The following is a 25,768-nucleotide window of genomic DNA, read 5'->3' as shown; positions in this document are numbered from 1 at the left end:
CTTTCCTCAGAGTCGCCTTTCTCTTTCTCGAGCTAGGTAGCTCTCACCTCATAGCTGACCGCCACCGGCCCTTCGTCCTCAGAGTGAAATCATGAAGGTGGTGAACCTGAAGCAAGCAATTCTGCAAGCCTGGAAGGAGCGATGGAGTGACTATCAATGGGCAATCAACATGAAGAAATTCTTTCCCAAAGGAGCTACCTGGGACATTCTCAACCTAGCAGGTCTCAAGTGAAGGAGGAAGGAAGGATGGGAGGGGTAAACCCAGAAAAGTTGTACATACTCAGTCTTTCTTTGTTATTACCCTTGCAGAAGCACTGCTGGAGCAGGCCATGATTGGACCTTCCCCCAATCCTCTCATCCTGTCCTACCTGAAGTATGCCATTAGTTCCCAGGTAAACTGCCCATCTTCTCCAGAGAGTGAGGGTTTGAAAGTAAAAGATTTGGAGTGCAAATGCAGCTCATACTTTCTCGGAGAATTAGTTTGAACACATCACTTCTCTGAGCTGTTTTCTCATGAAAATAGTAATACTTGTTGGTTGTGGTGACTATGTCATTAACTTATTCTTTCAATTAATAGTCATGAATTCTTGTCTGTGGGTTTATTGCTGTGATCAAAACCTGATCCCAACACATAAGGAGTTTTAGTGGGTAATACAGACTGGAAGAAGCAGTCACAGGATGGTTTATGATATGGGTAGGACAGAGTACTATGGGCATACATGGGAAGGACACCTGAATCAGTCTGAGGAATCAGGGAAGGCTTGCTGGAGAAAGTAATGTTTAAATCAAGGCTTGAATGTTTTTTTTTTTCAAATTTTTGGGGCAGATTTATTTATTTATACAAGAACTGGGGTACAGGCCAGGTGTGCGGGAGTGTAAGAGGATTCACCAGAGACAGAGTGGGGAACAAAACAGGCAGACTGACTGAAATACACTGCTGAGGGGAGCAGCGGGCGAGACAGGAGAGGTCTGCCGTGCCATGTGGGTTTCTCCCTGGCTGCCCGGGATCGAACCCGTGCTGCAGAGGCTGCGGACAGCTTCACCGTGCAGCGCTCAACTGGCTGTGCCACCAGGGAGGCCCCAAAGCCTGAATGCTGACTAGAAGGTAGATTGATGAACGTATACAAAGCAGTATATGTAAAATCTTGGAGGCAAAAGTTACATGATGCTATTTAAGGGAAAAAAACATTATTTTTTGGTATGGCTAGAGAAACAGTTTTGTTCTCAGGACCCTTTTATACACTTACAAATTATAGGCTTTCACAGAGTTTTTGTTTGTATACATTATTATCTCTTTCCATATTTACAGTTTTAGAAATTAAAACAAGTCAAAAGAATATTTATGGACTTATTTAAAAGTAGCAAAAAATGGGCCTCCCCTGGTGGCTCAGCAGTTGAGCGCTGGGCTGTGAAGCTGCCTGTAGCCTCTGCAGCGCTGGGTCCATCCCCGACCACCGGAGAGGGTCCCACATGGTGCGCAGACCTCTCCTGCCGTGCCCACTGCTGCCCTCAGCAGTGTATTTCATCAGTCTGCCTGTTCTGTTCCCTGCTCTGGCTCTGGTGAATTCTCTCACCCTCCCACGCTTGTGACTGTACCCAGTGCTTGTATAAATAAAATAAATCTTAAAAAAAAAAAAGTAGTAAAAAATACTGTTGTGTTAACATAAATAACTTTTTTTTTTTTTAAAGATTTATTTATTTATTTATTTATTCATACATACATACATACATACGTATGTATGGGTACAGCACTGGGTACAGTCGGAAGCACGGGAGGGTGAGAGAATTCACCAGAGTCAGAGCAGGAAGCAGAACAGGCAGAAGGACCAAAGTACACTGCTGAGGGGAGCAGCGGGCATGGCAGGAGAGGTCTGTGCGCCATGTGGGACCCTCCTCCAGTGGCCGGGGAGCAGCCGGGGATTGAACCGGTGCTGCAGAGGCAGTGGGCAGCTTCGCAACCCGGCGCTCAACCGCTGCGCCACTGGGAGGCCCAACATAAATAACTTTTTAATGAAAAATAACCACACAGGGCCTCCCTGGTGGCGCAGCGGTTGAGCGCTGGGTTGCGAAGTGGCCCGCAGCCTCTACAGCGCCGGTTCTATCCCCGGCTGCTCCCCTGCCACCGGAGGAGGGTCCCGCATGGCGCGCAGACCTCTCCTACAGCCTGCTGCTCCCCTCAGCAGTGTACTTAGGTCCTTCTGCCTGCTCTGCTCCCTGCTCTGGCTCTGGTGAATTCGCTCAACCTCCCGTGCTTCTGACTGTACCCAGTGCTTGTATAAATAAATAAATAAATAAACAAATAAATAAATCTTTAAAAAAAAAAGAAAAAGAAAAATAACCACATAGCATTTTTTAAAAAAATGAGGAAAGTGACATTGTTTTACTTTTTGCAAATCTTATTAATGCCTAACTTAATATAAGACTGCTGAGGGCCTTCCCGGTGGCACAGCGGTTGAGCGCTGGGTTGCGAAGCTGCCCGCGGCCTCTGCAGCGCCGGTTCGATCCCGGGCTGCTCCCCGGCCACCGGAGGAGGGTCCCACATGGCGCACGGATCTCTCCTGCCGTCCGCTGCTCCCCTCAGCAGTGTACTTCGGTCCTTCTGCCTGCTCTGTTCCCTGCTCTGGCTCTGGTGAATTCTCTCACCCTCTGTTCCCTGCTCTGGCTCTGGTGAATTCTCTCACCCTCCCGTGCTTCTGACTGTACCCAGTGCATGTATAAACAAACCATCAAACAAACAAATAAATAAAAAAATAAAACATGCCTCTATAAAAAAATTAAAAAAATTAATATGACTGCTGAATTCTCATGTTCTGCATTTAGTTGTTGTAATAGGCTATTTTGGTTGAATGATAAAAGAGAATCTGGCCTTACAACATCAGAGAATTTGAAAAGGGAGGGGAATTTTAATAAGCTTTTCAAATAACTGAACATACTGCATTAAAACTCAACTGGTGATGTGAAACCACCTCAGTGAACTTTTTATACTCATATTGAAGCTACTAGTCACTCTCTTGCACTTTTTTTTAAAGAAAGATTTTTTTCTTTCTTTTTTTTTTATAGCGGCATGCTTTATTTATATATTTGTTTGTTTGTTTGTTTGTTTATACATGCACTGGGTACAGTCAGAAGTGCGGGAGGGTGAGAGAATTCACCAGAGCCAGAGCGGGGAGCAGAGCAGGCAGAAGGAACCAAGTACACTGCTGAGGGGAGCAGCGGGCGGCAGGAGAGGTCTGCGCGCCATGTGGGACCCTCCTCCGGTGGCCGGGGAGCAGCCAGGGATTGAACCGGCGCCGCAGAGGCCGCGGGCAGCTTTGCAACCCAGCGCTCAACCGCTGCACCACCGGGGAGGCCCAAGAAAGATTTATTTCTTTATGCATACAAGAGCTGGGGTGTAGACCAGAGGTGCAGGGGGTGGTGATGAGGGGATTCACCAGAGACAAAGTGGGGAGCAGAACAGGAGGACTGACTGAAATACACTGCTGAGGAGAGCAGCGGGTAAGCCAGGAGAGGCCTGCTACACCATGTGGGTAGCTCCCTGGCCTGTGATTGAACTCTTGCTGCAGTGGCTGCGGATAGCTTTGTAGGTTACGTCTTAACCCCTTGCGCCACCAGGGAGGCCCCCTCTTGCACTTTTAATAGATTTTTTTACTTCATGCATGATTTCATAATATGGATTAGTCATTTGGGAAATATCCATAACTGACTTATACAGATATTCCAATTGTTGACATGTGATATAATATCATATGTCAATGGCGCCTTTGGAACATTACATGTACAATTGTGAGAAGGAGTGTGAGTTAGGCAAATAATATCTTTGTAGTATTTTAGAACTAGTTTTTATCTCCCAGAACCTAGGGGTTCCTGGTTCATACTTTGAGAAATACTGGGCTAACACTTTGATGAGACTGAGGATAGAGGTTAGGCCAGAATGAACTTACGAGTGATGCTAAGGAGTTTTTTTTTTTTTTTTTTTTAAGAGGCATGTTTTATTTATTTATTTGTCAGTTTGTTTTGTTTGTTTGTTTATACATGCAATGGGTACAGTCAGAAGCGCGGGAGGGTGAGAGAATTCACCAGAGCCAGAGCAGGGAGCAGAGCAGGCAGAAGGACCGAAGCACACTGCTGAGGGGAGCAGTGGGCGGCAGGAGAGGTCTGCACTCCATGTGGGACCCTCCTCCGGTGGCCGGGGAGCAGCCGGGGATCGAACCGGCACTGCAGAGGCTGCAGGCAGCTTCGCAACCCAGCGCTCAACCGCTGCGCCACCAGGGAGGCCCTGATGCTAAGGAGTTTAGACTTGACTAGTAATAATCATTTAAAGGGTTTTAAGTAGAGGAATGGTATATGTGTGTATATGTGTGTCTATACATGTGTGCATACATGTATTTTACATGCAATAAAATGCACACGTGTACATATATTTAACATGCAGTAAAATTCACAGATCTTAAAATTAATTTAGTAAGTGTTATCAACTGCGTACGCCCATGTCACTAACATCCAAATTGAGATGCATAGTATTTCATTCTCTCAAAAAGTTTCCTTGTGTGCTTTCTAATCTGTTTTCCTACGGCCACAAAATGATTTCTGTAACCATAAAAAACATTGCCTATATTTGGATTTCATAGAAATGGAATCATACAGTGTATACTTTTTTTTTTTTTTTAAAGATTGTTTATTTATGCATACAAGAGCTGGGTGGGACACAGGCCAGGGATGTGGGGGGTGAGAGGATTCACCAGAGATAGAGTGGGGAACGGAACAGGCAAACTGACTGAATACACTGCTGAGGGGAGCAGTGGCGAGTCAGGAGAAGTCTGCCTTGCCCTGTGGGTTTCTCCCTGGCTGGCTGGGGATAGAACTTGTGCTGCAGAGGCTGTGTATTGCTTCATAGTGCTGTGCTTAACCCCTACTCGTTGCGCCACCAGGGAGGCCCACATATAGTGTATACTCTTGAGACTCTGTCTTCTTTAATTTAACATAAATATTTTTGAGATGTATTTATGTTGTTAGGTATGTCAGTGGTTCATTCTTTTTTTAAGTAACTGAATAGTATTCCTTAGTTGACATATAGTTCTTATGCTTCCTTTTCCTTTTGGCTTCATGTCTGTTTTCCACATTAGCATGTAGTCATTTATCTTATTCTTTTTAACTGCTGTATCATACTGATGTGTACTGTAATTAAAGTTGTTTCTGACTTTTTTTTTTAAAGATTTATTTCTTATTTATTTATGCATACAAGAAGTGTGTAGGCCAGAGGTATAGGGGGTGAGAGGATTCACCAGAGACTGAGTGGGAAGCAGAACAGGTGGATTGACTGAAATACACTGCTGAGGGGAGCAGCAGGCGAGACAGGAGAGGTCTGCTGCACCATGTGGGTCAGCACCCTAGCCGGGGATCTAATTGGTGCTGCTGTGAATGGTGATAGCTTGATAGCACTGAGACTTTAACCCTTGCACCACCAGGGAAGCCCCTTCCTGACAAATTTTAAAAGTACCTTCCTAACTCCTTTAAAAAAATCCTATTGTATTTTGATTTCTTTGACTTTCTGGATTTGGGGAACTTGCGGATTAATTTTAGAAACATTGCTTTGGTTGTGGTCTGGAAAGAGTTGGAGGGAGGTGAGACAAAATCAGGAGATCGTTTAGCCTGGAGTATTTTTTCTGTAACGGAAAAAATGCAATCTTAGCTTGGTAGGCTGTATAGTCTCTTTTGCCACTATTTTGTCATTTTAGCTCAAAAGCAGAGGTACACATTATGTAAAAAGTTGACATGACTGTATTCTGATAAAACTTTATTTGCAAAAAGGTGATAAGCCAGGTCTTGCTCTGACTGGTTTTCAAATCTCTGATTTATGCTATTGCGGTGATTCAGGGAAGAAATGATACCAATATAAGCTTGGGGAGAGACAACAGGAAAAAAAGATGAATTTAGGAATAATTTTGGAAGTGGCATTGAGAGGATGTGGTGATTCCATGGGTGTGAGATGTGAGGAAGAGGGAGACATCAAGGCTAGTGCCTGGGCTTCTGGTTGGTTACTAGACTGCTGTGGGATTGTGGAGCACAGGGCTGTAGGGGAACGCTCTTGTCCGTGTTGGGATACAGGGAGGGTGGAGATGATACCTTCAATTACAGTCTTGTTAGGTATAGGCCCCTCTGGGGGCTACCAAAGAGAAGGTGCTCAGTGGACACTGACCATATATGTCTGGAACTCAGAAGGAGAGTGCTAGCTGAAGATATTGATTGAGGAATCGTCATCGCAGGAGCTGGTTGCAACCATGGGTATGGGTGAGACGGCTCCAAGAGTGTGGAGAGTGAGCAAGCAGGTGACCCAGGCCATGTTCCTGAGGAACCCATCACGATTTAGGAAGGCACATTGGGGAAGAATTCCTTATAGGAGACTGAAAAGCCAGGAGGAGAGAAGGAAAGCAGCAGAAGGTGGGCTCAAGAAAAGCCAAGGTAGGAGAGGACTGAAGATGAGGAAGTGTAATGTCAGATGCTGCGGAGACTCAGCCTGGAGGAGGGGCCATGGGGCACAACACCAGGAGCCTGTTCGTGACCCACCAGGAGATTCCCGGAGTGGCCCGGAGGACAGAGGTGATTGGAGTGCACAGATGGCAAACAGAAGGTGGTCAGGTAGACAGTGAATGCGGAGAACTCTTGGTTCTATGAAGAGCTGGAGAGGGAGGTGGTTAATTGGAAATGTGGGGTCAGCAGGAAGTTCTTTTAAAAACAGAAGAATCTTGAGGTGTGTAAACACTGATGGGAAAGACAGGAGGGAGAAAGAGGCTGAAGTAAGCCTGAGAGGGAAATAAATACATGTGCAGGACCTTCACAACTTGTGAAGTGCTCTGCCAAGTTAGTCGTTGATTCTTCTTCAGTGTCAAGAGGCTCTTGGGCCTAGGGCTCCACATGTGGAGAGCACTCAGGGTTGAGGGTGTCGCATAGGAAGAAGAGCAGCGGGATTAGCGAGCAGCTGCGGGGTCAGCCCGGGCGGGCCAGGTGTCTGTGGGGCACATGCAGCCCCAACCCTGGGACGGTGGTGGTGTAGAGCTTCCCTGTTGATAGATATACCAAGACTGAAATAGGTTAAATCCTGCTGTGAAAAACACTTCACCACGTGGCAAGTATTTTTAGGCGTCTGGAGTAGCTGTGCCTTATTGATACAGTTAGGAAAAACTTCTCAAATGGAATTCTGAATTTGGAAAGCCTAATTCATTTTAACTGGTGGCATCTCTCAGAAGGTACAGAATTGGGGCTTTCTCTTTTGGTGGTTTGGGGTCCCTTTCCAGTGGGGACGTCCAGCTCCCCCTTCAGGTTGGTATCCAGCAAGGCTCAGTGCCCTGCCAGGTGCTTGCTATGGGGACATGGGTTATAAATAAACACGCATTGGCCCGAATGCATGGTCATCCTGCCCAGGCAGGCTCCCAACTTTCTGGTCACTGTCAGACACCAGCTGTGGCTTCCTAGTACATCCTGGGACTTGCCAGTGCGTCCTGCCCAGAGTGGCACTGAGCACCATTCGTGTACTCAAGTCCTCTGTTGTTTTGTTCCTGTTTATCCAAGAACACTGGTTAAAGAAGTCTGAGCAGAGAGCATTCTGTTCACATGATGGAGAAATTGCGGAAGGCTTTGCCTTGCATGAAATTTGTCAATAAGATCATGCAGGCTGACTTAGCTTTCTAAAATCTTGGAAATTTCTGTTCCTCTGCTAAGACAACCCATGAGGCAGCTGATTATCCTGACGTTCTGTCACTGTTTCCTGTTTTTGGTTTGGGTTTTTTTTTGGTTTTTTTGGTATCTTTTTTATTTATTTTTTAAAGATTTATTTATTTATGCATACAAGAGCTGGGGTACAGGCCAACGATGTGAGGGTGGGGTGGGGTATGTGTGTGAGAGGATTCACCAGAGATAGAGTGGGGACCAGAACAGGCAGACTGACTGAAATACACTGCTGAGGGGAGCAGCGGGTGAGACAGGAGAGGTCTGCATTGCCATATGGGTAGCTCCCCAGCGGCTGGGGATCAAACTGGTGCTGCAGAGGCTGCGGATTGCTTCATAGTGCGGTGCTTAACCCCTTGCACCACCAGGGAGGCTTTATGGTGTCTTTTATCACTGATTTTTTTTTTAAAGATTTATTTTATTTATTTATTTATTCATACAAGCACTGGGTACAGTCAGAAGCGCAGGAGGGTGAGAGAATTCACCAGAGCCAGAGCGGGGAGCAGAGCAGGCAGAGGGACCGAAGTACACTGCTGAAGGGAGCAGCGGGCGGCAGGAGAGGTCTGCGCGCCATGTGGGACCCTCCTCCGGTGGCTGGGGAGCAGGTGGGGATCAAATCGGCGCTGCAGAGGCTGCAGGCAGCTTCGCAACCCAGCACTCAACCGCTGCGCCACCGGGGAGGCCCTTTTATCACTGATTTTGAGTAGACCATTGTACCTACTTTCCGTGGTCTAGCTCATATTTTATCAGCATGCTCGAATAATGTTTTTTAAAAAATAACAACTTGAAAAAATATTTTTCTGTAGGATTTAATTTCATTTAGGACAAATTCTTTTTCTTTTGAATGTCTCCAAATCTGATGATGGTGAAGAGCGGGTTTTACTAACAGAAATTTGTTTGAAGTTAACATTTTATCAGAATGCAGGTAGTCATCATTAATCGAAGTCATCAATCCAAAACAATAAAAACTGACTGAGGACCTACTATGTGTTGGTCCTTGAGCTAGTGCTAGAGACACATGAATTCAACACTGTTTCTGTTCGCAGGGAGTTCCTTGGTCAGGTCGAATTTCCCAAAATATATTTGGAAATGCCAGTTAAATTAAATTCCTTGATCAAGTAAGTCAGAAAAGTAGTCCTTGTTTCATCCCCAGTCATCTTAGAGGTTCTCATTGCAAATAACTATATAATGGTCCTGAGAATTCCTACAGAAAGAAACCTCTTTATGTATGTTTCATAAAAATTTTCTTCAGTTTGTATCATACAGGTGCTCTCAGTGTGCACGTGTGTAAAAATTTTTAACATCTTAAAAGCCCTTTGGTTCAACATGGTGGAAACTTCAATGGTGATGGAAGTGTCACATGTGACTTTTGAGTGGTTGAAATGTTGCTAGTAGAAGTGCATTTTTTATTTTATTATTTTGTAAATTTTATTTTATAAATTTTAATAATTTATTATTTTATAAATTTTCAATTTAAATTCAAACAACCACATGTGACTAGTGGTTTCCCAATTGGACAGTGCCCCTTTGGACGTTACTTTGGGAAATGGTGATTAAAAATGTGTTTTTACTTATTCATTCTACAAACATTAGCAGCAAGCTCATGGTGGTCACTGGGTAGAAGTGTCCTTGTCCTCAAGGAGGTCCTGATTTGGTGGGGGCAACAAGCACCCCCTGTGTAATGACGAGCATCAGGGGATTACTTGGAGCACAGAGGAAGGATTTCAGCTTTGAGTGGGAGGTTGCGTAATCAGAGAAGGTGCCTGGAGGGGCCCTCGAGAATGAGTGAAAGTGGATAACGAGCCTCACTGCCTGTTTCAAGGTGCAGGTACTACCTGTTTGGTGCAGAGTGTGTGTTTGTCTCAGGTTCTTGTGTGAATAAAATCACCCTCGGCAGGACTTGCAGGAAAAAGTAACGAGGCTTCGTTCTCATTTATTCTTCTGTCCACTTGCAGTCAATCAAGCCTTGCATAGATTGGGCTCTGAGTGGCACCTTTGAGTGCCCCCAAATCACCTCCATGGGTTTATGCTGATGATGTCATTTGCATTGGGTCTGATAGAAGCGGGGACAGGGACAATGCCATGTGTGACTGCCCCTGTTTTAGTGGGTTGAGGAAGCTCACTTGAAGGGGTTAAGGTTTTAGGAGAGCTGCAGCCACTTTGGTGTTTTTGTTCATAACTGTGGGGCTCTGGTGGTCTGAACTTTATGTTTATTCCTTCCCTCCAGATGGTGTCCTACTCCTCCGTCCTCACAGCTATCAGTAAGGTATGACCATGGCCACCAGGTGGGGGAGGGTAACAGAGGCCCACTAGTGGCAGGCAGGGCCCCACCTCGGGGGTCCTGTGACCTCTGACAGGCAGTTCACATGGCTCTGCCCGCCTTGTTGCTTCCATTGGTGGCATGGGGCCCTAGGAAACGGGACTGGCAAGTAGGTGTCGATTCCAGTGTTAAAAGGAAACCTGAGGTTGGAGGAGAGATGAGCAGGCGTCCTGAATGAGCGCATCTGCCCCATGTGCGGCCATCACCAGAGGGCGGGGTGTGGGGGGGGAGCGCTGACTGGGGCGTTCCACACCTCCACCATTCTTTCCACAGTTTGATGACTTTTCCCGGGACCTGTGCGTCCAGGCTTTGCTGGATATCATGGATATGTTTTGTGACCGATTAAGGTAATGCAGGGTGAGATCTCCCACCTCCCAGCATTGTCTTTGTGTGAGGGAGAAGCTCCTAGCGCATAGGTTGAGACCAGCCGTGGGGTTCCCACACTTCTTCCCACATGCTCATCTATCCACCCATCCCCATCCCTTCCCATTTACTCTCTGAGGACAAGGAAACCTCTCCCTGTTCAGGTAGCTCATTTGAAACCTTGTCCAGTGGAAGGAAGCCAGCAGGGCAAAGTGTCTTCCTGAGGACTTTGCTGGCTTCCCAACTCTCTTCCCTCGTAGGGGAGGGCCAGACACTCCGGGAACATTGGTGTGGGTCAGATTTCAGCCTTTGGAGCCCAGACAGATCTTGCTTGCCTTCTTTCCCTTTAGCTGTCATGGCAAAGCTGAGGAGTGCATCGGGTTGTGTCGGGCCCTTCTCAGCGCCCTCCACTGGCTGCTGCGCTGCACTGCAGCCTCTGCAGAGCGGCTCCGGGAGGGGCTGGAGGCAGGCACTCCCACTTCGGGGGAGAAGCAGCTGGCCATGTGCCTGCAGCGCCTGGAGAAGACCCTCAGCAGCACCAAGAACCGGGCCCTGCTCCACATCGCCAAATTAGAGGAGGCCTGTATGTCCCCTGGTTCCCTTGTGCCCCACCTGCCATTGCTCCCATAGCCGGTTCTTTAATTGAGAGGGGAGAGGCAGGATGCCATCCCACTTCTTTCCAGAAGGATCCGAAATCATCCCACTTCCTTTTTTTTCTCCCCATAAGCATTGCATACATCCCAGGGACTTGGGCAGGGTGGCACCCGAGCCAATCAACCAACAGGTATTTACTGAGCATTATTATATGCCCAGCACTGTGCCAGGTGCTGGGGGCGGGGGGGCGGGGGGGCTACCAAAGGAGCATGTGGCAGGGTCCCTGCCTTCAGCAAGCATACATGCCAGTGGGGAGTGAGACTAGCATGCAGTATACGTGAAAAAATGAGAGGATGAGACAAGCATACCGCCCCGCCCCGCCTTGTGTTTGGCTCCATGGTAACTCATGAAGCAGTGGCTCTGGTGTGTGAGTGGCACCTAAGCTGGCCTGTTAGGTGTGGGCACTGCCTGCCCTCAGGCCTGTTGTGCTACTCACCTCTTGACTCAAGTGCTGGTGTGGATCAAGGGAAGCTTCTAGAGCCTGAGAACAGACAGATCACCTGATAGGAGGGAAGACTGGTATTTCTGGACATGGGACCTAAAGACCATAGTCTTGCTATGGCTTGGGACCCCTAAGACTTTCTTGTTCTCCAGTTATCAGATTGCTAGGCCATGTTATACCCAGTCTCAGGAGACCTGAGGTTCTCTCCCCTGGCTGGAGAACTTTCTGTATGATTAGTATATTATTCCTCAAAACATGTTGTATTGTCTGTGAAAAGTCTAGAAAGATGATCACGATGTGAAGGTGTTGGCAGTTTCTTACCTATCTAGAGTACTTGACAAATGTTTCTTGACTGAAAAGTGAATGAATTTTTAACTTAATGGACCTCAAGTCTTATGTTTTTGTTTCCTTCCCCAACCTCCATGCTACATGGAGGTTGATGGGCTAGTTGGTGCCACTGTTGATCATTTGACCCTCTGGAATTGTGGGACAAGTGACTTCTGATTAAGTGTTAAATGGTGCAGTGTAGACTGTGCGTGCAGGCATTTAGGAGGGTCGCTCAGGGGGTTGCACAGTTGGGTAAGTGGTGAGAGGAGCTGGGGCTTGACCCAAGACTTGAAGGGTAGTGAGGGTGTGAGAAGGGAGGTGGGAGGAAAGGCATCTCCGAAGGGGGGAGCTGTGCCAGCAGAGGTGTGCAAGGAGTGGGGGGCAGGGAAGCTACCTGGGAAGAGGAGTCATGCCACTGCCTGGTGCCCTAAAGTGAGGTGTGGCCACCCTCCCTGTTCAGTCACTCGCCTCCTGCCTCCCTTGACCTCCACCTCTGCCCATGATAGGCCAGACCTGGTCTCTAAGGCCATCTGTGTGCCACCCCTAGAGGCCAGGCCTCTGGGAATGGTCTCTTGGTGTTCATTGTTGGTGCTCATCCCCCTTCTAGAAACAGTGCATGCTGTCCTCAGGCTCTTGGCCTTCAGGTCACTCTCAGGGGAAGCCTCCCTTCCTGGTTTTGTGGGCCTAGGGGGTGCTTCGGCGTTTGGGGCCAGTGCCCGCTCTGTTCCCCATGATGTTTCTGCACTCCCTTTTCTCCACCAGCCTCCTGGACGGCCATTGAGCATTCTCTCTTGAAGCTTGGGGAGATCCTGGCCAATCTCAGCAACCCCCAGCTCCGGAGCCAGGCTGAGCAGTGTGGCACACTCATTAGGAGGTACCTGGTTCCCAGGGAGACTGTGGTGAAGCTCGAGAGGCCCGCCAGTGGGTGTGGGTGGGAAGAGGTGGTGCCAGCCCAGCGCCTGTGCCCTCTGGCTCTTCCTGGCTCCCCTAACACCGCCCCCTGCCCCTGTGTGTCTTGCCCTCAGCATCCCCACCATGCTGTCTGTGCACTCGGAGCAGCTGCACAAGACTGGCTTCCCCACGGTGCACGCAGTGGTTCTGCTCGAGGGCACCATGAACCTGACTGGCGAGATGCAACCCCTAGTGGAACAGCTGATGATGGTGAAGCGCATGCAGGTGGGGGGCCAGAGCTGCTCCTTTATCCCTGAGGCCCTGGCTAGGCGGGGGTGGGAGGAAGCTCCTTTGGCCCTTCTGGGAGCAGTGTGGGGCCTGTCCTGCACGGTGCTGCCATTTTGCCTGGCAACCCAGGTCCTTGAATTAGAGTGGGGGTGCTGGGCAACAGCGTGCCCAGCCAGAACCTCCTGGTCATTCAGAGATGACTATGGAGTGCACATTCTTACACCTCATCCTTGATCTTGCCACAGCATATTCCCACCCCACTTTTCGTCCTGGAGATTTGGAAAGCTTGCTTTGTGGGGCTCATCGAGTCTCCAGAGGGGATGGAGGAGCTCAAGTGGACAGCTTTCACCTTCCTTAAGGTACTCGACATGCGAGCAACAGCTGGTCCAGGATGTTCTCAGGAAGAGTGTGAACACCCCGGACCTTTGCCCCATGCGTCTCCCTGCTGGCATCGTGCCCAGTCTGCCAGGTCCCCCAGCACAAGTTCCCATCGATTGCTTTCTCTGCAAGTCTCTGGGCTATATTTAGCCCACTTGGCAGGCCTCTGCCTTTCTTAGCACGGAGCCGCTGTGCAGCTCTGTCATCAGCCAGACGGTTTAGGCATCAGCGAGTAAGGGAAGGGGTCCTGGACCTCAGAACAAGGCTCCACTTTGTTCGTGCACGACCTATTGAGGGAGGTCTGGATCCTGAAGGCTGAGGAAACCTGGCACACAGGTCCCTGTCAGCTTACTGGTCTGTCAAGGAGTCCTTCCTTCCTTCCTTCCTTCCTTCCTTCCTTCCTTCCTTCCTTCCTTCCTTCCTTCCTTCCTTCCTTCCTTCCTTCCTTCCTTCCTTCCTCCCTCCCTCCCTCCCTCCCTCCCTCCCTCCCTCCCTCCCCTCCCTCCCCTCCCTCCCCTCCCTCCCCTCCCTTTCTTTCTTTCTTTCCTTCTTTCCTTCTTCCCTTCTTCCCTTCCTCCCTTCCTTCCTCCCTTCCTCCCTTCCTCCCTCCCTCCCTCCCTCCCTCCCTCCCTCCCTTCCTCCCTCCCTCCCTTCCTCCCTTCCTTCCTTCCTGTGTAGGCCAGAGGTGCCAGGGGAGTGAGATGATTCACCAGAGACAGTGGGGAGCAGAACAGCTGGAACAACTGAAATACACTGCTGAGGGGAGCAGCGGGTGAGACAGGAGAGGTCTGCTGCGCCATGTGGGTCAGCTCCTTGGCTGGGGATCGACCTTCTGCTGTAGTGGCTGGTGATAGCTTCATTGTGCTGAGACTTAACCCCTTGCACCACCAGGGAGGCCCCTGTCAAGGAGTGCTTTCATTTCAGGATGGGAGTGGTCTTGTCTCTGCTCAGAGCAGGGGGTGAGGGGATGCCTTTAGTTCTGGGTGAAAGAGAGAAGAAATTGAGCTTCCCATTTCCCCCCTCTTCACCCTCCAGATCCCACAGGTTTTGGTGAAGTTGAAGAAATATTCTCACGGGGACAAGGTGAGTTGAAGAGATGATATGGGAGGCATGGGTGCAGGTAAGTCCTTGTGTCTGCCCCACAGAAGCAGGGCCATGGAGGTACCTGAAGGGTTGGGGGTACCAGCAGCTTGTGTATCCGAGTGTCTGCCTGCATCCTCAGACATGCCCTCGCCAGGAGGCCCTCTTGGGGCCACTGGCTCCTCATGCTCCGTCTCCTCCAGTCACTGGCAGTCAGTTATGGGTACAGAGCCTTGTAGGCCTTTATATGCAGCAGGGCGTCCCTGTGGGCCTGCATCCCAGGTGTGGGGGCACTGGAGGACCTTGCAGGCAGGTAGCAGTTTCTGACTCTGCAGGACTTTACTGAGGATGTCAACTGTGCTTTTGAGTTCCTGTTGAAGCTCACGCCCCTGCTGGACAAAGCTGACCAGCGCTGCAAGTATGAGCCCCGCTCCCCTGCCCTCTTCCTGGCTTGTCCCCTGCTTGTCTGCCAGATCAGCCTGGGGACTGTCTCCTCCTTGCTCCCTTGGCAGGAACCAAAGGAGCAAGCCCTTTGTGGTTGCCAAGGATCCCAGCCCTTCTACCCTCCAATGGCCCTCTTTTTTTTTTTAAACATTTATTTTTATTTATTTATGCATACAAGAACTGGCCAGAGGTGTGTGGGGGTTGGTGGTGGTGAGAGGATTCACTAGAGTCAAGAGTGGGGAGCAAACAGGCAGACTGACTGAAACACACTGCTGAGGGGAGCAGCAGTCGAGACAGGAGAGGTCTGCTGCACCATGTGGGTCAGCTCACTGGCCGGGGATTGATCTCGTGCCACAGTGGCTGGTGATAGCTTCATAGTGCTGAGACTTTAATCCCTGCACCATTAGGGTGGCCCTCCAAAGGCCTTCTTTCTGAAGAAGGGAGGCTCCTGGGCTGGGAACCTTTGGTGCTGCCCGCTCCCTCCCAGGAATCCCTGCTGTGTGCCCAGTACCTCATCCTCTTTCCCTTCACAGCTGTGACTGCACAGACTTCCTACTGCAGGAATGCAGCAAGCAGGGGCTTCTGTCTGAGGCCAGTGTGGACAACCTTATGGCCAAGCGGTAAGTGTGAGGTCACATGGGTGGTCCACAGGATACCCTTGACTTCACTCTTTCATATCCAGGTTTGGCTCCTGGGTGCTTTTTCCCTCTAGCGTCTGGGCTGCAGGTCTGGAGTTACCAGGGACAAGAGACCCTGATTTCCCACAGCAGGATTTCATGCTCCTAGGCATCACATTTTAACTCTTACTGTCCTGTGTGATCAAAATAAAATGCCCATATCTTCCTTCAACCCTTAGTGAACTTTCAAAATAGATGTAATAGCCAATGAACGACCTTTGATTGCAGTATCAGATGCGTGTTTACAGACATCACCCCAACCCCAAGCTGTTCCCATATGTCCCACCTCTCTGTGCCTCTGCTTCTGGGACTTAAAGGGTACATAACTGGAATTTATCTCTCTTCCTCTTCCCTGGTCTTGGCCACAGGACGGCAGACCGGGAGCATGCGCCCCAGCTGAAGTCAGGAGAGAACGCCAATATCCAGCCCAACCCCGGGCTGATCCTCCGGGCAGAGCCCACCGTCACAAACATCCTCAAGGTGAGCATGCCCTCCTTGCAGTGCTGGGGCCATCTCTTCCCTTTCTGCTCCTACTTCCAGGTAATAGAGGTCACAGTCGACTGTCCCTGCCTCTTACATCGCTGCTTTGAGGGTACAGACAGGGAAAAGGCAAGGGCAGCTGCTGTCAGAAACTAGCATTGGCTGAGCTCACTTGTAGGCTGGGCACTGAGAGAGGCTTTTACCTAAGTCAGGGTGTGTGGAAGCAGTGGAGATCCTCACAGCGAGGACTACACTCACCCCAAGCCCACCGCTGTTGTTCCAGTTTAGTTGAAAGCCACAGAGCAGAGAGTAGGGTTAGAATCTATTCCAGATTAGAGTTAGAAAGATGCAGATTAAACCGCAGGTCGCGATATCCTACTTAACAGAGACGTGCAGGAGAAATTGTGGCTAGGCTATATCTAGGGGGGCCTTCAGTGTACTTCAGGACTTGACTTCCTGTTGTGTCCTCAGACGATGGATGCAGACCACTCCAAGTCCCCTGAGGGGCTGCTGGGGGTCCTGGGCCACATGCTGTCTGGGAAGAGCCTGGACTTGCTGCTGGCTGCCGCCGCTGCCACTGGGAAGCTTAAGTCCTTTGCCCGGAAATTCATCAAGTAAGGAAGGCTGGGGTAGAGGAAGCATGTCTGAGGAGGTAGCAGAATTGAGGTGATGTCCTGGGGCCAGCATTTTCCCGGAGAGACCCTGCTAAGGTGGAGCATCTGCTGGGGACCTTGGGGGAAGGTGGCTGTCTGGACAGAAGTGCCCTTTTCAGCCGGGATGAAGTTGGGGGGGTTCTGATGAGTGACCAGCCGCCATCAGTAGGCATGGTGGGATTCTGTGTGTGCCCCACTTGTGGACCTCTTAGATTCTGCTGACTTTTTTGGTTGGCCTGGAGTTTTTTGGTTGTTCCATTCAATGAGCCATTCTCTAGATCTTGGCAATCTTTTAAAAATAGAATTCTTTTTTCTGTATTGGTGATTCACTTTAAGTTTAACCTGTAGTCCAGACTGTAGTGACCACTCTCTGAGCAGATTTAGTTACTAAGCCTGATGTTGCCCAAGTTTTGCCCTGGTTGATGCGGCCTTTTTTCCATTCCTTCTGCAGTTTGAATGAATTCACGACACACAGCAGTGGAGAAAGCAGTAAGTCTGCTCTGAGTCCCCAAGGCCTGCTTGGGACTGAAAGAGGGGTGACAGGGAGAGTACAAGGGCAGGGAAGATGCCTTTGCTTACCCTGGAGAGGCTGTTTTGTCCTATGAGCGATGACTGACTGAAGCTTTTGGGGAGCCTTGAAACCAGTTAATGTTGGGCAAAGGATTCCCTAAGACCACCCTTTGTTTTTATCCCTCCCCCTTTATGGTTTGGTTAGCTATGAGGGGAGAGGAGGGTGTCAGGAGTTGTGATTACAAGGAAGGGATGATGTTTCAATTAAGACCCAAGAAAAGGATTCTGAGCCTCAGAGCTTTGAAGGAGCCACTTGGTCTCTGACCTTCCTTAAGGCAAATCCTGATCCCCTCCCAACTCAGATGCGGGCCCCAGGCCTCTGCCCTCGGCTGCGGCTCAGCCTCCTTATTCTTCACAGCCAAAGCAGCCTCGGTTCGAGCCTTGCTCTTTGACATCTCCTTCCTCATGCTGTGCCATGTGGCCCAGACCTATGGCTCTGAGGTGAGTGAGGAGAACAGGCGGATGCGGGGTACCAAGTGCGTAAGGCAAAGGGCAAGGACACAACCAATACCTCTCCTCCCCTGACCCCCCCATCAGTCTCCCAAGCCAGTTAGTCCTGCTGACCATCCTGGGGGAAGTCTAAAGATGTCCTCTTGGTCACAGCCCAGTCTCTCCACCCACACTGACCACTAGGTGGCAACATCGCCTTGTCTTCTTCCCTTAGACCAGTTTGTCCCCAGCTCTAGTAAAGGGAAGCAACTGAGGCAGGAAACTGAGGTGCAGGGCGTGTCTTTCCCTTCTTTTCCCAGGTGATTCTGTCCGAGTCAAGCACAGGAACAGAAGTGCCCTTCTTTGAGACCTGGATGCAAACCTGCATGCCTGAGGAAGGCAAAATCCTGAACCCTGACCATCCATGCTTCCGTCCTGACTCCACCAAAGTAGAGTCCCTGGTGGCCCTGCTCAACAACTCCTCGGAGATGAAGCTGGTGTCAGTGCCTGGGTGCCCTCACTGAGGGTGGCGGTGGGGCAGGGCCACCACACTCCCTTAGTCCATCCTCCCCTCCCCTGTGATGATTTTTCTCCCATCTGTCCCCTTGTAGGCAGATGAAGTGGCATGAGGCCTGTTTCAGCATTTCAGCAGCCATCTTGGAAATCCTCAATGCCTGGGAGAATGGGGTACTGGCCTTTGAGTCCATCCAGGTAGCCCAACTTTCCAGCCACCTTCTCTCTTCCTTGAGTCACAGAGCTTGTCTTAAGAGACCTTGTTATATGAGACCTGTCTTTGAGACTTTGTTATACACACGTAAATGTGTGTTTGTGTGTGTGTGTGTATGTATATATGTTTTAAAGATTTTTAAATTTTATTTTATGCATATAAGATCTGGGGTGCAGGCCAGAGGTGAGAGGGTAAGAGGATTCACCAGAGACAGAGTGGGGAACAGAATAGGCAGATCCACAGAAATACACTGCTGAGGGGAGCAGCAGGTGAGACAGGAGAGGTCTGCTGCGCCATGTGGGTCACCTCCCTGGCTCAGGCCGCAGTAGCTGGTGATAGTGTGATAGTGCTGAGACTTTAACCTCTGCACCACCAGGGAGGCCTGCCTGACTTTGTTATATTTTGTAAGAACAAGGAGACCCTAATCCAGGAGCTCACGTTGCTGTACATCTTCCTTGTGATTGTAGTTTTCTTAGCTAGCCCGACCCACCCACTTTGGGAAAATCAAACTTGTGGTGAAAAGAGGTGTGGACTATATCTCCACCTGTCACACACTTAGCTGCCCACAGAGGCTGGGAAAAGTGATGGCCAAAGAAGTGGTTCCAGTCACCTTCTTCCCTTCTCAGAAAATCACAGATAATATCAAGGGAAAGGTATGCAGTCTGGCTGTGTGTGCTGTGGCTTGGCTCGTAGCCCACGTGCGGATGCTGGGGCTGGATGAGCGTGAGAAGTCGCTGCAGATGATCCGCCAGCTGGCAGGGCCGCTGTATAGTGAGAACACCCTGCAGTTCTACAATGAGAGGTCAGTCACCCGTCCCCTCCCTTGTGGAACACCGTAGGTCTGTTGTGAGAAGTCAGCACCTCCAGTAACCACTCTGCCCCTCTTCTCTTACCTCCCCAGACACGCTGTTCCTTTGATCACTCATTTCCTTCTTCGTGTTTTCACTCACTGACTCAGCAACATCTCGTGTGTGTCTCTGTGCCAGGAGTGTTTATAACTCTGTTACTTCCCAGAAAGACAGACCCCAGACAGCAATGGTTCCTGCCCGAAAAGGGCTCACACTCTAGAGAACTAGTTGGACAGAAGAACAAATCATAATCTTAGCTATGTCACTGTAAAGGAGCTATGAACCATCTATACATTTCTCATGCCTTGGGCATCTCCCCACCTCCCCAACTCTCCACCTCCCACCTGGTTATTTTTGTGACATGGTACTGCCTCAGTTTTTCAGAGACTTGGAGGACTTTCCTGGCAACTTCAGCTATGTAGAATTCAGTGGTATTGGTGCATTCATCCATCCAATAAGTTTTCTTTTTAATTGTGGTTAGAAATACCTAACGTAAAGCTTACCATTGTGACCATTTTTAAGTGGACAGTACAGTAGTGTTAAATATATTCACATTGGATTGAAACAGATCTCCAGAACTTTTTCATCTTGCAAATCTGTAACACTAACCATTGAGCAACAACCCTCTTTCCCCCCACCATCCCCCCTGGCACCCCCTCCACCTATGCCTCTGGTAACTACTCACTGCTTCTATGAAGTCAACTACGAAGTCGACTACTTTGGATACCTCATATCAGTGGAATCATGCAGTGTTTGTCTTTTTTTTTTTTTTATAGCGGCATGCTTTTATTTATTTATTTATTATATTTGTTTGTTTGTTTTGTTTATACATGCACTGGGTACAGTCAGAAGTGCGGGAGGGTGAGAGAATTCACCAGAGCCAGAGTGGGGAGCAGAGCAGGCAGAAGGACCGAAGTACACTGCTGAGGGGAGCAGCGGGCGGCAGGAGAGGTCTGCGCGCCATGTGGGATCCTCCTCCGGTGGCCGGGGAGCAGCCGGGGATCGAACCGGCGCCGCAGAGGCTGCGGGCAGCTTCGCAACCCAGCGCTCAACCGCTGCGCCACCGGGGAGGCCCCAGTGTTTGTCTTTTTATGACTTCTTTTACTTATCATCATGCTCTTGTGGTTGCATGTGACAGACGCTCTTTTTTAAAGGCTGTATAATATCCCACTGTGTATAGATCACATTTTGTTTATCCATTCATCAGTGGATGGACACTTGGGTTGCTTCCACCTCTTGCTTGTCATGAATGGGCTGCCACGACCATGGTCAGGCACCAACCAATAAGTTATGAGTGGCAACTCCGAAAAGGGCAGGCACAGAGGATGCCTTATATTGGAGACATCTTATGTGGAGAAGTGGAAACATGGAGCTGAAATGAGGTTGGGGAGGGTCTGTAAAGTTACATCTGTTTTCCCCTTGCCTCTTCTCCTTTCTCCCCCTCTCACGTGTACCGAGGTGTTGGCTCTGCTGTACTCCATGTAAGACCCAAACTCCTATCTGGTGAGGGGTGTGGGAAATCTGTGGCTCCAGCATGCAGGTGGAAAAAGTACTCAAAGTCCTAGCAACTTTCCCCATGCCACCCGCATTCCAGGAACGGCTCACACCCAGATCCAGCTCTGAATTCACAGCTGGAGACTTCACGAGAAATTTCCTGGATATATACTTACATGTGCCCAGCTACCAAGGGCCGGGAAGACTCCTGTGGGGCAGTCCTGGGCCCCTGTCCTGGAAGTAACAGTTTACTTTGGGAGGACGCCAGGGCTGGGCGGGGACCCCTGTAAGCACTCAGCCCAAAGGGAAGTGATCATATTTATTTATGCCAAAGGATTGGCAGGGCCCAGGCCTGGGGATGGGGGAAGTTGAAGTTGGAGAGAGAGTGAGAGGGATAATATAATTATATTGTCAGACTAACCTGGGGGTGGGGAGGCCCCCCAAACCAGCTTTGTGCTCAGCCAATGAGCATCCTGCCCCCAGAACCAGCAGGGTCAGGTCTGCTGGGGGACTGGAACTTCCCTGTCTCCTCCCTGAGCACAGCATAGGGTTAATTCCCCTGGAGTATTTCCGTAACCCAAGTCCTGGGAAAAGTCTGGCCTGGCTGTTTCTTCCTCTCCCCACCCTGACTCTTGAACCCATGTGTCCTGAAGCTCAGGTCCTGCCCCTCCCCACACTCCAGGGTGGTGATCATGAGCTCGATCCTGGAGCACATGTGTGCTGATGTGCTGCAGCAGACCGCCACGCAGATCAAGTTCCCATCCACGGGCGTGGACACCATGCCCTACTGGAACCTGCTGCCCCCCAAGCGACCCATCAAGGAGGTGCTGACCGATGTGTTTGCCAAGGTGCTGGAGAAGGGGTGGGTGGACAGCCGCTCCATCCACATCTTTGATACACTGCTGCACATGGGCGGCGTCTACTGGTTCTGCAACAATCTGATCAAGGTACTTGTCGGAGTCCGGCAGACTGGGGCAGGGGCAGACACAGGTTCCCTCAGAAAAAACCTGACAATCTAGAACCCTATCCTCTGAATTCCCATTGCCCAACAGGTCAGCGGGCTTCTCTGAGGGGCTGCTCCGACTGTGGGGGTGGGGGTGGGGGGAGCAGGTAGGGAGCTCCTAACACCATGAGACACTCTCTTGCCTCTCTGCCCCTGGACTCTGGTAGCTCTGGCCTGAGGCTGGTACAGCATAAAGATGGAGCTGCACCTCCCAGGGGGCCTGGCGGGTGGTGGGGGAGGTGTCAGCCATGTGGGTGGGCCTCCCTCCTCAGTGCCCCCGCTCTGCCCATCCAGGAGCTGCTGAAGGAGACACGCAAGGAGCACACGCTGCGGGCGGTGGAGCTGCTCTACTCCATCTTCTGTCTGGACATGCAGCAAGTGACCCTGGTCCTGCTGGGCCACATCCTGCCTGGCCTGCTCACTGACTCCTCCAAGTGGCACAGCCTCATGGACCCCCCTGGCACTGCCCTTGCCAAGTAGGACCTCACCCAGGGCCTCAAGTCACCACAGCCAAGTCGGGCGCCCTCACCAGGGCCACCCCAGGGGCCCTGGACTGTGGGGCAGCCTATGAGATGGGGCCTGATCTTGGGGGGCCCAGGAAATCCTTTGGTCTGACTTTTTCCTGTGATCCTTTGCCAGGCTAGCCGTCTGGTGTGCCTTGAGTTCCTACTCCTCTCACAAGGGACAGGCGTCCTCCCGCCAAAAGAAGAGGCACCGTGAGGATATTGAGGTAGGTACCCCTCCTGCCTTGTTCCCCAGTTTGTTCTGCTTATAATTACTGAACCTTTTCTGAGAAGGGTGCATTCCCAGGTGAAGCTAGCAGCACGGCCCCTGCTCCTGGGCAGCTGTGTGTTGGGGCTCCATTAGTGAAGCGTCTGCAGGGGTAACTGTGAGAAGGTCTCAAACCAGACGGGGGCAGGGGAGCAGAAGGGGGAAGAGGGACTGAGATGAAGAGCATCCATTCGCCCCCCTGGGATGCTAGCAGGGGCCTGTGGGGAGTCATCTCTTCACTCAGCAGGGAGTTGGGGTATTCGTGATTCTCCCACCTTCTAGGATTATATCAGCCTTTTCCCCTTGGACGACATTCAGCCCTCGAAGCTGATGCGCCTGCTGAGCTCCAACGAGGAGGACACCAACATCCTTTCGAGTCCCAGTGAGTGAGGAGGGGGCTGGGCCTGCCACTTCCTCTCCTGGGAATCGCCACTGCCTGGGCAAGCTGCCTGGCAAGGTTCCCCACCTGCGACCAGAGGGCATGGTAGGGGTTTGTCCAGTCCTGGCCCCTCCAGCCTCTCTGTCCCGACCCCAGGGGTGTGGTGGGTCTCTCCCTAAGGGTTGGGGCTCTGCTTTCCAGCTCCCACCCTTGCCAGGACTTCGCTGTCCCTCCCCGCTCCGCAGGGTTGAGGAGTGAGTGACTGCCTTGGGCACAGCCACTGACTCACCAGCTCTGGCCTTCCTTGCCTCAAACATGTCCTGAGGCCTGAAGCAGGCCCAGGCTGGGACTTGGAGCTGCTCCCCACTCTTCCCGCCTGAGGAGCGCCCCTCCCCCTCCTGCCTTCCCACATGTCTTCACTGTCTGCTGTCCTCTCCTTCCTCCAGATGTCCTGCCATGGCCCCCTCTCTGCCAAGGGTTCCTGCTGTGGCATTTAGTTTTTCCGTTTCCAGAGATTTCTCCTGAATCTGGAAGTTTCTCTGAGATCTGTTAGGGACTAGGGGGTGAATTGTGCGCACACAAAGGAAAGAGACTGGGTCTGCTACCTACAGATGCTGTGATCTTTGGCTAGTGACTTAGCAAATCTGAGTCTTAGTTTCTTCGTCTGTAAGGTGGAGCTTTTGTGAGGGCCCAGCAGGTTAATTTGCAGATTGGCACATGGTTGTGCCCCCCAGATGGTAGTTTCTCTCATCTCTCACGGGGTCCCTCCCAGCTGGAACTCTGGCCCCAAGTGGTAACTCCAGGCCTGACGGGTGGGGCTTCCCGGGACACAGGCAGCCCTTTTCTCAGTGCGGCCTCCACCTGACCCCACAGCTGACCGGTCCATGAGCAGCTCCCTGTCAGCCTCCCAGCTCCACTCCGTGAACATGAGAGACCCACTGAACCGAGTCCTGGGTGAGTCCCCCTCCCGCAAAGAGCCCCCTTCATAGCAGGAGGTGGCAGAGAGTCCTCATCAGCTGGAAGGTGCCCCTCGCCCAGCTCCACCTTCCCTCTTCCCTCCATCCCCCAAGGGGCCGGCTCTCAGCCTCCCTCAGCCTCCCATTTCCCCTCCTGACTTGCCCCCAGTGTCCGCTGCCTGTCCTCTTTTTATTTTTATTGTTTTTTAAAGATTTATTTATTTATACAAGAACTGGGGTACAGGCTAGAGACGCGGGAGGGTGAGAGGATTCACCAGAGGCAGAGTGGGGAGCAGACCAGGCAGATGGACCGAAAGCACTGCTGAGGGGAGCAGCGGGTGAGGCAGGAGAGGTCTGCGCCATGTGGGTATCTTCTTGGCCGGCCGGGAATCGAATCTGCGCTGCAGAGGCTGCGGACAGCTTCACAGCGCGGTGCTCAACCTGCTGCGCCACCAGGGAGGCCCCCTTCCTCTTTTCCATAACCCCTTTTGGGTCCACTCTTTGCATGAATTTCTTTCCCCTTTTCTGTTCTACCTGCTCCTGAAGTCCAACCTCCTCTCTCATCCTTTCTCCCTTTGTGCACAGCCAACCTGTTCCTGCTCATCTCGTCTGTCCTGGGCTCGCGCACGGCCGGCCCGCACACGCAGTTCGTGCAGTGGTTCATGGAGGAGTGCGTGGGCTGCCTGGAGCAGGGCAGCCGGGGCAGCATCCTGCAGTTCATGCCCTTCACCACCGTGAGTGTCCTTCTGGCCCTCCCTGGGAGGGTTTCTCAGGGTCAGCAGCCAGCCCTAGGGGTGGGGCGGGACCTCCTTCCTCCTCAGACATGGCCCCCGCCCCTGAGGCAGTCCTGCTCCGAAAACTTGTCTGTCTGTCTGTGGCAGGTGTCGGAACTGGTAAAGGTGTCTGCCATGTCCAGCCCCAAGGTGGTTCTGGCCATCACGGACCTCAGCCTGCCCCTGGGCCGCCAGGTGGCTGCCAAGGCCATCGCAGCGCTCTGAGGGGCCTGGGGAGCTCTGTCCCTGTGCCCCACCAGGGAGCTGCAAGGAGAGATGAGGCATTACCACTCACATCCATAGGATGTAGGAGCCCTTTGCTGGCTTCCAGATCTTTCCCCTGCTACTGACTTCTGACCTCTAAGGTCTCCCAGTTCCTTTCTGGCATAATTTCCTCACCTGGCTGAAGCAGCCAGGCTCCTCAGCCCTGGGTGGTCGCCCCACACCACTGCGTTCTGGTGCTGTGACCCCCTTCGGAGAGTAGATTACCTCTGAGGAACTGTCAGCGCGCAGAGTATGTATGTATTTATTTTTTTGTAATACATAAGGGAAGTTCACCTCAGCTCATTTATAAATAAAGACACTGTGGACCCCTTTGTGAGGCTAAGTACTGTCGCTGCCTAGGTCTGGTTGGAGGGGGAACAGTGTCTTCTGGAACCCCGTGTGCCAGGAGCTGTGATGTGGTTGAGGGGGAGGGTGGACCCCAGCAGGTCAGTCCCACCTGGCTGCCCACCCACGTCCCAGAGTCAGCTTGCTCTGAAAAGGGATTTTGCTGAGCACCCCCTGGTGCTGGGGGTGGGCTCCCCAACCGGCCCAGCCCCGCCCTGAGCCTGACTTACCCCGAGTCTGGCCTGTCCTTTCCAGGAAGGGACGGGCTGTGCAGGGTGAGGACTCTGCCTCCCCTGCCCCATGCATCCAGGGACCCTGTTCTCCAGAACCCACTGGAAGAGAAGGACCCTGAGCCCCACAGCTGTGGCCTGAGATTCTGGGCCTGCCCAGACAGACCCTGCTTTCTAAGGAGCCAGGTGGGGAAGGGAAGTGAGTTGACAAGAGCCTTGGGAGAGGGACTGCCCAGGCTGGTGAGTCTCCCCAGGCTGGT

The 25,768-nt window shown here is 51.3% G+C and overlaps 1 protein-coding gene across 3 annotated transcripts; it reads left to right on the top strand.

The window, feature by feature from the left end:
- Window positions 1-24,894, top strand: MED24 (mediator complex subunit 24; the record flags this gene model as incomplete). Of its 3 annotated transcripts, XM_084237384.1 has the most annotated exons (26): window positions 1-221; window positions 310-392; window positions 9,950-9,988; window positions 10,316-10,389; window positions 10,756-10,988; window positions 11,133-11,189; window positions 12,591-12,702; window positions 12,854-13,004; window positions 13,253-13,366; window positions 14,421-14,468; window positions 14,801-14,883; window positions 15,443-15,529; window positions 15,955-16,066; window positions 16,538-16,680; window positions 17,171-17,208; window positions 17,648-17,730; window positions 18,039-18,221; window positions 18,334-18,429; window positions 19,072-19,247; window positions 21,470-21,734; window positions 22,085-22,266; window positions 22,430-22,520; window positions 22,844-22,943; window positions 23,814-23,894; window positions 24,482-24,630; window positions 24,778-24,894. In XM_084237384.1, exons 1-26 carry the CDS (start codon window positions 92-94, stop codon window positions 24,892-24,894), a joined length of 3,027 nt encoding a protein of 1,008 aa, XP_084093510.1. In that variant the 5' UTR covers window positions 1-91. The 3 variants fall into 3 exon arrangements, with proteins under 3 accessions (XP_084093510.1, XP_084093511.1, XP_084093512.1); XM_084237385.1 differs by lacking the exon at window positions 11,133-11,189; XM_084237386.1 differs by lacking the exons at window positions 9,950-9,988; window positions 11,133-11,189.
- Window positions 24,895-25,768: the final 874 nt, after the last annotated feature.

This window comes from Talpa europaea, assembly GCF_964194135.1.
Source record: "Talpa europaea genome assembly, chromosome: 7".
Taxonomy (NCBI): domain Eukaryota; kingdom Metazoa; phylum Chordata; class Mammalia; order Eulipotyphla; family Talpidae; genus Talpa; species Talpa europaea.
The sequence above is the reverse complement of the archived record's forward strand: the minus strand, read 5'-3'. Positions and strand labels throughout refer to the sequence as shown.